The 13198-nt window shown below is 44.8% G+C and overlaps 1 protein-coding gene across 1 annotated transcript; it reads left to right on the top strand.

Annotated features, from left to right (window-relative positions):
- Positions 1-1658: 1658 nt before the first annotated feature.
- Positions 1659-12021, top strand: LOC102460416 (immunoglobulin gamma-1 heavy chain-like). The gene is made up of 6 exons (XM_075907650.1): positions 1659-1804; positions 2921-3256; positions 7885-8196; positions 10188-10301; positions 10381-10433; positions 11916-12021. The coding sequence occupies exons 1-6, from the start codon at positions 1741-1743 to the stop codon at positions 11946-11948; spliced, it is 912 nt and encodes a 303-aa protein (XP_075763765.1). The 5' UTR covers positions 1659-1740; the 3' UTR covers positions 11949-12021.
- Positions 12022-13198: the final 1177 nt, after the last annotated feature.

Here is a 13198-nt window from a genome sequence, read left to right as displayed (position 1 = left end):
TGGTTTATTAGATGATGAGCTTTCGTGGGCCAGACCCACTTCCTCAGATCAAATAGTGGAAGAAAGTAGTCACAACCATATATACCAAAGGATACAATTAAAAAAAATGAACAAATATGAAAAGGACAAATCACATTGCAGAACAGAAGGGGGATGCGGGGGGGTGGGAAGGGGGAGGAAGGAAGGTAAGGTGACTTAGCCACCTGCATTCTGCTATAAAGACCTTTTACATCTACACTTGAAAGGGAATCCTCTGAACTGTCATTCATGTTAAAATTCGACACTTGCCAACAAGGACTTAACAAGACTTTGAACTTTCTCACCCATTACCAAGACAGTTTCCCCAATTATCACCTGTAATACCATTAACTCACAAACATCCCACTCTCCCTACCTTTAATATCAGCAATTCACAGACACTTACCTTCCTTCCTCCCCCTTCCCACCCCCCCCCCCCCGTATCCCCCTTCTGTTCTGCAATGTGATTTGTCCTTTTCATATTTGTTCATTTTTTTTAATTGTATCCTTTGGTATATATGGTTGTGACTACTTTCTTCCACTATTTGATCTGAGGAAGTGGGTCTGGCCCACGAAAGCTCATCATCTAATAAACCATCTTGTTAGTCTTTAAAGTGCTGCATTGTCCTGCATTTTGCTTCATCCACATAATTAATGATACTCTGTCTCCTACCTCTCCTCCCTTTTTCTATCAGACCATTTGTTGTTTTTTCTGTATCAGACTAATTTGGCTACTCCCTGAAGAATCAGTAGCAGCTGTCTGCTGAATTTCCTCGGTGTTGAAAGAGCCTTGGTCTCATAAATGAGAAATGGGCTAGTGAGGTGTGTGTGGCTGTTTCTGTCATACTGCATTCAACTGCCCATGGGGATTGACAGCAAGAAGACATGATTTCCAGATGATTTTAAGTAGTCAAAATATTTAAAAATATTCAAATAGAGAAGATGGCCAGGTTTCCGAATACATGACCGAAAAGGGTTTACAACAAAGGAACTGGAAATTCACGGTTTGTGTTTCAGATCTTTTTCTCTCTACATAATTTTGAATGTTATTGCCAGGAACACGCATTAAGCAGAGAGCTATGTGACCCACAATCAGTTTGTTTCTCGACTGGAGTTACACTATCATGTTTCCATTTGCTAGATGCTTTCATTCCTTTCCTCCAAGGCCTCTTCCCAAAATATTTATATCGTCTATGACAATAATTAAACAAGGTGAGGTATTTTTTACATTTCCTCCACTTCCACAGGCTACAACAAGTCTCTTTGATGATTTCCTCTATCCTTTGTTAAAATAGCAGGGGGGATCTGCCTTATCCTCTTTATTGGGGCTAATATACCCCAAATACATAAGACAGTCTGAAACCCTGAAGCACAGTAAATAATCCACATACTTTTCAGTTCAAAGACAGTATTGTTACATCTGTCCAATTATGAGATGAAAGATTCCATTTGAAATACACACTCTGTTGTCGCGGAGTCAGACCTGGAATTTGTTGTTTAATGAACTTTTAAAGTAAAGTTAATATGATTGCCTCTGGTTTACCCTGCTGGTTGTCAGAGTCAGATTTCAAATGGGTTTGTTAATATCTCCTAGCCCTCTTTTTTGTCAGGCATGTTGCCCCCACAGAACTTTAAGAGGAAACATGACATCCTCCTCTTCACGTGATAGTCTTTCATCAAGAGATCCATTTGCTAGCAGGCATCTACCATTCTCACAGCATCATGACTGAAGAAACCCAGAAAATTTCCTACCAGATCATTGGGATGATTCTAGTCTGTCTGCAGAGTAAGTATTTTACCTTGATACTTCATGCTTGTTCTCTACCTTGCTGCAAAAAATTATTTTCATGTGCAAAGATCTTCTGAACTGTGGGTAACAGCAAGAGAGGCTGATGGGGAGAGCTAAACAGTCATATGTTTTATTCTCCAGCTGAAATCCTAAGAGAGAGAGAATGAAATAATGTGTTGTGCTAACAACCTGTTGCACACAGTTTCACCTTTTGGATACTGGAACGGGCTGTTGGTCAAAATCAAGTCCTCTCTTAAGCACGTGTATTTTATGTAGGCATCATGGGGCAGTACTTGTTTTTAGATAATCAAAACGACAATTTTAAACCTGAATGTCTTCTGGGCAAAATTTTGATCAAATAGAATTAATGTTATTGTTTTTAACTCTCATTCGAGGTTACCATGCCGTCTAGGACATCTGGGTTTTATTCACAATCATGTCACTGATTTGTGGGACTGTGGCTAAGCCTCTTCATTTACCTGTGACAGTTTCTTCATCTGTACACGGGGATAATATTTCACCATCTCACAGGAACATTCTGAAGCGTAGCTTATTCACATCTGTAAAGCACTTTGTACACTCGGAGACAGGTTCCAAGTACCAAATATTATTAGGGTGACCAGAGAGGAAGTGTGAAAAACTGGTCTGCTTTTTTGGGAAGGGGGATTATAGTTATGTATATAAGACAATGCTAATTTCCATCCGGTCCTAATAATATCAGTATGTCAGGTCACAATAAGTATTATTTATTAGTATGGCTGTGAGGCTTAATTAATTGTGATAAGTACATTGAGGAGAGATTGATGTAAATGTGCAAAGGGATTGATTAGTGTCTATACAAACAGAGTGATTATTGTTTATGTTACAGCTATGCGGCACCTAACAACATGGCAAAAATATTACACCAGAAAAAAAATTCAGCTACATCTTTTTTAACTATATATAAGAAGGTTAAGAAAATAAATAACTAAAAAAAAAAGGTTCACCAACCTCCAATTTTTAAAATAACAGGGGTTTGCTTACATCGGATGTGTTATATTGAATATATTACAAAGGGTGAGTCTCCTACAAGTGATTATTGTATTCATGTTTTTTGTGCATTTCTCTTTACAGTGACTGCTTCACAGGAAGGGATGTGGATCCAACAGAGCCCGGCCCAGATTGTATTGGCCCCTGGAAATATTGCACGGATATACTGTAAGCTCTCAACCGGGAGTGCTTATGTATATTGGTACAAAGAGCTTCAGAATGGAAGTCTGCATGGGATTTTCCGGAGTTATAAGAATGCACCTTCAGATGGAAAATACTCGAGTGAGGTGAACGAGGCATCAAACACCTTTTCTCTGAATATCACGGACGCACAAAGAAACGACTCCGGGGTGTATTACTGTGGCCTAGCTGCATATGCATATCCGAACTTCGGGAGTGGGACCAGACTAATTGTCACAGGTGAGTGTCCAGTGGGTTGGGAAAAAGTCATTCCGGAGGTCTGAGGGGTTCGAGCAGAGCTGGAGCTAGGCATTTTAGCCCCCGTTGGCTGAGTCCTACTGGAGTTGCTGTCTACTCTTGGCGGTTGGATTGGCCAGGGAATGCCCCTGCCATTGTCTCCAGGCCTGATCCCCGAGAGCAGTCCCCCTTTGCACGGCGAGCCGCCGCAAGCCATTTTGGGGCACAGGAGCTTGGCTGAGTCATGTTCCTTCCTGCCCATCTGCCCTCGAGACTTTCCCAGCCAGGCTCCCTGGGAGATAAAAACAGCTGCAGGACATGGAGGTAGCTCAGTGCTGAGCCGAATTTCCAAACCCAGATCCCCATGAACCATCCCCTGCCGCTGGCCCAGCCCATGAGCGAGCTCCCTGCATCAGCCTGTGCCCGGTTTCCAGAGTGGGGTAGCGGCACTGTGCGGGCTGGGGCAGCTCCAGTAGTGGGGTCACCAGGGTGCCTGAAAGCTGGGGGGAGCCAGGACCCACCTCAGGACTCTTGGACAAAGGGTCAGGGGCCTGCAGGGGAGGGAAAGGACAAGGGTGGCTCGTGGCAGGTGTAGAGCATCTAAGGGAGGGGAGGCACCTGTGAAGCCCAGAGCTGTGGTCAAAGGGAAGCTTCCGAGGCCGGTATGGGGAGACCTCAAGGTTCCTGGAGAGCTTGGCGGAGCCTTTTGAACCCTTGTGGGGACCGAGCTGATGGAACAGGAGGGAGCTGAAGTATCATTAAAGAAGGCTTTGGAATTCATTGATAAACTGAACAGTAACAAGCCACCGGGACCAGATGGCATTCACCCAAGAGTTCTGAAAGAACTCAAATGTGAAATTGCACAACTATTAACTATGGTTTGTAACCTATCCTTTAAATCAGCCTCTGTACCCAGTGACTGTAAGATAGCTAACACAATGCCAATATTTAAAAAGGGCTCTAGAAGTGATCCTGGCAATTACAGACCGGTAAGTCTAACGTCAGTACCGGGTAAAGGAGTTGAAGCAATAGTAAAGAATATAATTGTCAGGTACATAGAAGAACATAATTTGTTGGGCAAAAGTCAACATGATTTTCTGTAAAGGCAAATCAGGTCTCACTAATCTGTTAGGGTATGTCTACATTTGCCCCCTAATTTGAAGTAGGGAGGCAAATGAAGCATACCGAAGTTGCAAATCAAGCCTGGGATTTAAATATCCTGCGCCTGATTTGCAAGTTCCCGGCTGGTCGCGATTTTAGAAATTCTCTAGCCCAGAGTAACTGCCCGCGTCTACATGCGGCAGTGAAACGGCCCCTAGTTTGAATTAGCTGGTAAACCTCATTGCAGGAGGAATACCAGCTAATTCGAGTTAGGGCTTTAAATCAGACTCCCATTTCACTGCCGCGTGTAGACGCGGGCAGTTACTCCGGGCTAGTGAATTTTTAAAATGGCAACCGGACGGGAACATGCAAATCAAGCGCGGGATATTTAAATCCCAGGCTTGATTTGCAACTTCGGTATGCTTCATTTGCCTCCCTACTTCGAAGAAGGGGGCAAGTGTAGACATATCCTTAGAGTTCTTTGAAGGGGTCAACAAACATGTGGACAAGGGGGATCCAGAAGACATAGTGTACTTAGATTTCCAGAAAGCCTTTGACAAGTTCCCTCACCAAAAGCTCTTCCATAAATTAAGTTGTTATGGGATAAGAAGGAAGACCCTTTCATGGACTGAGAACTGGTTAAAAGACAGGAAACAAACAGTAGGAATAAATGGTAAATTTTCAGAATGGAGAGGGGTAACTAGTGGTGTTCCCTAAGGGTCAGTCCTAGGACCAATCCTATTCAACTTATTCATCAGTGATCTGGAGCAGAGATTCCCAAACTTTTTCATACTGGGGACCAATAAATCCATTCACGAGCTTTTGGAGGACCAGTAACATTTATTTGCATATTCATTAAGCAAGTGAAGAATATGCAAATAAATAGTTTCTGGTCCTCCCAAAGCAGCCAGTGCCAACTTTAGCCCACAGAAAAGTCAATCGGGGCCACACAAGTGAGATATAAAAACACAGCCCCTCAAACTTCACTAATGTGACCCCAACTGTGCTTGTGGGTGCTGGGACAGAGTTCTGGGGAAGGGTGCCAATGAATGCTGGGGCAGGGGACAGGGCACTTGCGGGTGCTAGGGCAAGGGACAGGGTGCTTGGGGGTGCTGGGGCAGAGTACTTGTGAGGGTCTGGGGGGGTGGAGTGGGGACAGAGACCGATACATGGGGATTCTGTAGCTGCCAAGGGCCAGGAGGTATGCGGGCTGCTCCCCCGTCCTCCAAACAGCAGCATGGTACCACACTGATCCGTTTCATGCCTGATGCCTTCCTGCGCAGGGGGAGGGGCAGTCCTAGACCGTGAGAGCCCCAACTGCTCGGGCAGTGTGTGCCTTGCTCCTCCACTCCCCATGGCAGTATGCGCCGCCCGAGCAGCTGAAGCCGATGCAGTCCCTGATCCCCACCCACTCCCCCGTGCGCAGGAAGGCAGCAGGGGAACAAAGTCCCCAGTGTGTGATAGACCAGCATTTTAGGTACTGCACTGGCTGTTGGGGCAGGAGAGAGAGCAGCTCACACACTTCTAGGACCTGGTGCACAGCTGCAGAACTGCCCCTTGATCCCACAGGAAGCCTCTGCTACCTCCGTTGACACTGGGAGTTCAGCGTGGCATTCATCTTGGGGGTTGCGGGCAGCGAGGCGGGCTCTCAGGAACATTTTTCTGAGGCCCAGTATTTTTTTCCTAAGGACCAGTATTGGGCTCCAGACCACAGTTTGGGAAACACTGATCTGGAGAAAGGGGTAAACGGTGAGGTGGTAAAGTTTGCAGACTATACTAAACTGCTAAAGGTAGTTAAGACCAAAGCAGAGTGTGAAGAACTTCAAAAAGATCTCACCAAACTAACTGATTGGGCAACAAAATGGCAAATGAAATGTAATGTGGATAAATGTAAAGTAATGCATATTGGAAAGAATAACCCCAACTATACATGCAATACGATAGGGGCTAATTCAGCTACAGCTAATCAGGAAAGAGATCTTGGAGTATCTGAAGACATCCACCAATCCACGCAGTGTGCAGCGACAGTCAAAAAAGCAAACAGGATGTTAGGAAACCTTAAAAAATGGATAGAGAATAAGACGGAGAATATCTTATTGCCCTTACATAAATTATACACCCACATCTTGAATACTGCATACAGATGTGGTCTCCTCATCTCAAAAAAGATATATTGGCATTAGAAAAGGTTCAGGGAAGGGCAACTAACATGATGAGGGGTTTGGAACAGGCCCCATAAGAGGAGAGATTAAAGAGACTTGGGCTACATCTACACTGGCACCCTTTTCCGGAAATGCTTAAAACAGAACAGTTTTCCGTTATAAGTATTTCTGGAAAAAGCATGTCTACATTGGCAGGATGCTTTTCTGGAAAAGCACTTTTTCCGGAAAAGCGTCCATGGCCAATGTAGACGCACTTTTCCAGAAAAAAGCCCCGATCGTCATTTTCGTGATCGGGGCTTTTTTGCGGAAAAGACTACTGTGCTGTCTACACTGGCCCTTTTCCAGAACAGTTTTTCCGGAAAAGGACTTTTGCCCGAATGGGAGCAGCATAGTTTTTCCGGAAAAACACTGACAATTTTACAGTAGATCGTCATTGCTTTTCCGACCTGGCATTGGCCACTGTCGGCAGACAGGATACTGGGCTGGATGGACCTTTGGTCTGACCCAGTATGGTCGTTCTTATGTTCTTATCTGATCTTTCCTTTCCGCCCATTTTTCCGCCCTCTGCATCTCTGTGCACTGGATGGCTGCCCCATCCTGGCTATAGCCCTGGTTCCAAGACAAAACCTTAGACTCTTACCCACCAACCACTTAAAGCCCCATTTTGGTTCTGAGTCATCAGCGTTCATGCCGAGAGGGAAAATGATCCCGGTAGTGGATGTCGTATGATACTGTGAATCAGGAAATCTATACTTTAACCTGCAGCGCTGGTCACCCAGCAGGCCGCAAATAAAAGGGGGTGATGAATCGCACTCACCTTTGCAGAGTGCTTTGAGGTCTATCCACTGTTGAGAGGCATGTTTTTGTGAGTCATTATTTTTCTCCGGCCTTCTGCTACTCGTGCTCCCTGGTTGTGCATCGTCACAGCCGCCTGAGTCCGGGGCGTGATGCGTCTTCCTGCTGGCCTTATGTGCCTGTATTAATCTAGCTCTTTACGAGACCTTCGTTGCCCTTCTTGAAATGATTGCCACCAAGTGGCTTCCACAGGGAAACCTCGAACAGGGCAGCAGGAGTTGAAAATGTGACTAGGACGCAGTAAAGAGGGGTCTGATTTTTGAGTCTCTGCCCTCAACAGGCACCCAGAACTCAGACCATCCAGGAGCGGTGGACAAAGGAGTGTAACAGGATGAAATTAATAAGCGAACTCCACCTTCATGCAAGAGAAGCCCTATTAATTAAAAAATGGAGACTAGACTAGCCAATGCACAAGATAACTGATCTGTGGTCAGGGGCTAGTGTTGGGGGAAGAGGGACTAGCTAAGCTATCACTGGCAGGCCTTTCTAATATCTTCTTTCTGGCTCTTTTAGATGCCTCTGAACCAAGACTTTCCGTCCTGGTGCCCTCCACCCAGGAGGATGCTGAACCACCCCAGGACGTGCCCCTGCTCTGCCTGCTCTCGGATTCCACTCCTGCCTGGAGCAACGTTCTCTGGGACACAGGGGAAGGGGCATTGGAAGGCCAGGCAGATTCTGGAGCCATAGACGGGGATGGGATCTACAGCGTCTGGAGCCTAACGACAATCCCATATGAGACATGGAATCAGGAGACAATCTGGACTTTGACAGTCAAAGACAACAGCACGGGGAGAAACTTCAGTGCTACCATTGCCAAGCAAACAGGTCCCGTATCGTACCCTATCTAACCTGTTCTCTCATTTACACTGTGCTCATTGCCATGGTGTCTGGTGCAAAATTCATCTCAAGTCAGTACAAATATACCGATTTAAAGGGTTACTGCAGGGCCAAAGAACTCAAATGAGTGTGGACTAGGTATAAAAAATACCCATCTAAACAGTGTTTCTTAAATTTTTTGAGACCACGGAACACCAGACAATAATGTCTTTTTGTGCAGAACACCTATAAAAATGTTCCTCAAAAAAAAATGTTTTGTCAGACAAGAAAAGACAAAAACAAAGAAGTACCAGAACCAAAGAAGAGGTCGTGGCACACCTGCGAGTCGTTCACAGAACACCAGTGTTCTGCAGAGTTTAGTTTAAGAAACACTGACCTAGACGGCTTGACTTGTATGAGAGACACGGTGGATCAGGTTTTATCTTTTATTGGACAAGGCCGAGCTACTCAAACCTCTTCTTCAGGTCTGTGTAGCTCAAAAGCTTGTCTTTCTCTCACACAGAAGTTAGCTCAGGAGGAGATATTACCTCACCCATATCTAATATCCTGGCTCTCCAATATCCTGGGAGCCATATGGCTACCACAGCGAATTGAGACAGGCTATTACGGTAACTCCCTGTCCCCTGCCTTTCCTCACTCTCTCTAAAAACCATTTTTCAGCTGTATTCGCTGAGCAGCGGTAAGATGGGGGGCTGTGGCACACCTGCCCCAAGATGTTTCTCCTTGCAGGCCTGCTTGAAACCCTATCGAAGTCAGTGGAAAAATTTTTATTGGCTTGACTCAGTCTTTTGTCTGGCCTTCTCACACCAAGAGTAGGAGGAGTATAAATGCCACAGAGAGAGGAGGGTTATTTGGGGGCTCAGAGATGAAACAGGATAATGGGAGCGAACTGAGCAAATAAATAAATAAATAGAGGACGAATACCCAGGATTCCTAGTAGTGAGATCTCCTGAGTTGTGGGAGTGTCTGTCACCTGACAGGGATGAAGCCCTGTTTACAGTAGGACTGGATAAAGCTTAGTGGTTAAACCAAAAGTGGGGAACCCAAAGGCTTGCCTGGATCTATCACCATCCCCCAAGGATCTGGCTCTGCCCCCCAGCATTGGGAGCTCATGGGGCCGCTCTAACCCCACACCGTCCTGCCCCCACACCTCTCCCCATGGGGCTAAAGCACCAGTGCAGGCTCCCCACTGTGGGGGAAGAGCCCTGAGCCTCAGGCAAGCCAGAGCCAGTTCCCATCCATGGCTCTGTCTGTAGCGGGGAGGAAGTGGCGCCATGCATTGCTGCTCTCCCTGCCCCCCAGCTCGCACAACAAAGCCCTGCCTGAAAGATTTCTCCACAAAATCTACTAGCCTGGGCCCCAGTAGGCTCTGCTATGCAAGGAGAATTTGGGGGGACTCTTTCTGATTCTCAGTCTGGAACCATGTCAATTATTATTTTGTTTTCGTTGTGCTTTGCTTCTCATTTTTGTGTGGCCACGACCAATTTTTCTGTGTGTCAATAGCCCCCAACCCAAAATGGGTTAATCTTTAGGGACTAGGCAGGGAAGTGAACTTCATGAGACCTATAACAGGCCTTTGCTCTCTCTAACATTTATGATGCTACGACGTTTCCTAAAACGATTTTCATTCTAAGTCTGCTTAACTCACCACAGACCTCAGCGGGACAGCGATTCTGAGACTGGATCCGTGATTGTCAAGCTGAAATAAATCACAACTTGTAGTAAAATAATTGACAGTGCAGGAGGCAGAATTAATATATATACACACTTAGCTTACCTCAGGTGACCAATGGCCTGAATCCCGCGCCAAACAGTCAACTGGCCCCCTAAAGGCAGGGAGACTGACAATGCCTTGAGGCGGTGGATTTTGTAGGAAAGGCCTCACTTCCGGGCATGGCATGCAGATGACACGGACCCCACGCCTTTTAATGGTATTTTCCCACTGCTCAGCACCGAACGTTATTCTCCTCTCTCTGCAGATGAGCCTGGAAAAGAATACTGCGCTTATGTGTTATATTTTGGCCTGCTTTGTATTTTCATCCTTGTCATCATCCAGATGATGATCCTGCTCTTCAGGAAGCGTCTCACCAGAGGTAACTGGTTTATAACCCTACCTCCTACACAGCAGCCCTTCACCGCATGACTTGTAACCGTCCTTTCCTTCTTCTCCAGCAGGGAGAGCTGTGAAAAAAGGGAACCAAATGCCCATGAGGCAGATTCCACAGGTAAAGTGTTTTTTTCAGCCACAGGCACGTCAGAAAGATACAACCGATTGGCAGGGTATTTTGCTAGTTATCCTGGGCAAATCCCAGAACTGGTGTCTAAAGTCCAACTACCTGATATGGCTGTATAGGATTTCCTAGGGGTAGCCCTGTGAGTTTCTATCTTAAAAAAACCTTCAGATGAAGAGATGGGTTGTGCCCATGAAAGCTCATTCTTCTGTCGGGCCTTACGATGCTACAGGAGCACTCATTGTTTTTTATACTTTGTTGGGTTGCCTGTGTAGAATTGCTATTGTACAGGTTGAATCTCTCTAGTCTGGCACCCTTGGGAGCTGATCAATGCTGAACCAGAGAATTTGCTAGACCACAGGAGGTCAATATGTCGAGTAGCATTACTAACAGAGGTGGCCCGTTAATAAAGGCGAACTAGACGGTCGCCTAGGTTGCCAAGATAAACGGCCGTTGAGGGCTTTGGAGGCGGGGGCACCGATCACGCGCTGATCGCGCGTTTCGGCTAGGGCGCCAGTTGCCTACAGCTCGTCTAGTGCTGCTCCTGATTACCGACACTTACGGGGCTCTTAGAAGACATGTAGGGATAAATTAGAGCTAAAGAACAGCACAGAATCATGAGAGTCAGGACTGGTGGCTGTAAACAAACTTTATGGGACTGCAGAAAACTTGGCCACACCCACAATCATGCCAGACCATGGATTTACCCAGACCAGGAAGGTTTCAAATATGTTACCACCAGGCTAAAGGGGCTACCCATCACTGGTGGATGAAGCAGTACTTGATAGGTCTCTTTATGAGTTTTACATGGACCAAGAAAAAAAATCTGAACAAATGACTGCATACGTCCAAATGTTGATTTGAGCTCCATGGGCATAAATCAAGAGTTACTCCCCATCGGCATTAGAGGAATTACTCAGATTCTCACTGGTGTCTCATAATTCAAAAGCAGGGAAATTGGTGGCCAGCAATCACACTAAGGCCCAGTCTAGCGTTAAAATGTTTACTCCTTCTAGGAATTTTGTGAAGAATGAAAATAGGAATTTAGAAAGGGATGGCTCTAAGGACAGATTCTTGTAGCAGATGCCCCGATACTAGTCCAGTCCCAGGGACTGTCCTGCAGTAACTCAGATGAAAATTTAATTTGTGGTTAATACTGCAATATTTAGGGTCACGCTTTTCTGTCATTAGTAATACCCCACTGACTTCAATGAAGTTAGTGGGGATTTACTTCAGTGTAGATTAGATCTGAATCGAACCTCGTGTCTATAAAACACCTCTACAGAAAATTCAGCCCTCTACACATGAAGTAACACCACTGATTTCAGAGGAGTTACTTTAGATTTATATCACTGAGAGTAAGAACAGAATTTGGTTTCCTGTCTTGTTATCTAAAAAATGATATTAGCTCAATGTATGAAGTTATAGATTCACATTAAGACTATTAATAGCTGGTATCTACTTTTTCTGTTTCAGACTGAATATGCAGCTGTGAGGTATAATAAATGAAAACTCCCTTTTTAACTGACATGGTCTGACCAATTTATTTATTGTGTTTTTTAAAAAGCGCAGTACAAGAGGAAAAAAATTAAAGTGAAAGATAAATTCTGAGTGTAATTTATTACTAAGGTATGAAGTGGTTTGGCTTAAAATACAACTTGTTGTAAATGTATCTGTCTCCAAAACTTTTTTGTTACCACTTATTTGAAGAAATAGTTTTCTTCTTGGTTATTATTGCGAATTACTTGTTTTGTTATCCCCACATCCCGCATCATTCTTGTCTGTTGGAGCTTTGCCCTTGACTTCTATGAGTATAGGATCGATCTTTTAAATGGGATTGTTTAACAAAGGAGATTTGATCCTAGATTCCTTCTGCCCCCCAAAGTCCCACTGTAGTAGATGGGAGCTTGTAATACACTGGAAAGTAGAACAGAGCTTTAAGATTCATGATGTTTCATAAATGTATGAAGTTCGCATTCTCAAGTTTGCAGATGATAGCAGAGTCAAAGGGGTTGCAAATGCTTTGGAGGATAGGGTCATAATTCAAAATGATCTGAACAAACTGAAGAAATGGTCTGAGCTCAATAGGATGAAATTCAATAAAGACAAATGCAAAGTGCTCCAGATTGTAGGGACAATCTGTTTCACAGATACAGAATGGGAAGTGACTGTCTAGAAGGAGTCCTGCTGCAACAGGTTTAGGGGTCATAGTGGACGACAATCTAAATATGAGTCAACAGTATGACACTGATGCAAAAAAAGCAAACATGATTCTGAAATGCATTAACAGGCATGTTGTGAGGAAGACACGAGAAGTCATGCTTTCGCTCTACTCTGCACTAATTAGGCCTCAGGTGGAGTTTTGTGTCCAGTTCTGGGCACCACATTTCAAGAAAGATGTGGAGAAATTGAAGAAGATCCAGAGAAGAGCAACAAGAATGATTAAAGGACTAGAAAACATGACCTATGAGGAAGACTGAAAAAAATTGGGTTTCTTTAGTTTGGAAAAGAGAAGACTGAGAGGGGATATGATAGTGGTTTTCAAATATCTAAAAGGATGTTACAAGGAGGAGGGGGTTGGGAATTGTTGTCTCTGGCCTCTGAGGACAGGAAAAGAAGCAATGGCCTTAAATTGCAGCATGGCAGATTTAGGTTAGACACTAGGAAAAACTTCCTAATTTTCAGGGTGGTTAAACACTGGAATAAATTGCCTAGGAGGTTGTGCAATCTCCATCACAGGTTAGACAGACACCTGTCAG

The sequence above is a fragment of the Pelodiscus sinensis genome, chromosome 24 (genome assembly GCF_049634645.1).
Source record: "Pelodiscus sinensis isolate JC-2024 chromosome 24, ASM4963464v1, whole genome shotgun sequence".
NCBI lineage: Eukaryota > Metazoa > Chordata > Testudines > Trionychidae > Pelodiscus > Pelodiscus sinensis.
The sequence above is the reverse complement of the archived record's forward strand: the minus strand, read 5'-3'. Positions and strand labels throughout refer to the sequence as shown.

Bases quoted from the DNA above. Each gene is read 5' to 3' on its own strand.
- LOC102460416 (XM_075907650.1), top strand. From the start codon at position 1,741: ATGACTGAAGAAACCCAGAAAATTTCCTACCAGATCATTGGGATGATT. The intron at 3,257-7,884 runs GTGAGTGTCCAG...TGGCTCTTTTAG, and splicing joins GACCAGACTAATTGTCACAG to ATGCCTCTGAACCAAGACTT. The intron at 10,302-10,380 runs GTAACTGGTTTA...CTTCTTCTCCAG, and splicing joins CAGGAAGCGTCTCACCAGAG to CAGGGAGAGCTGTGAAAAAA.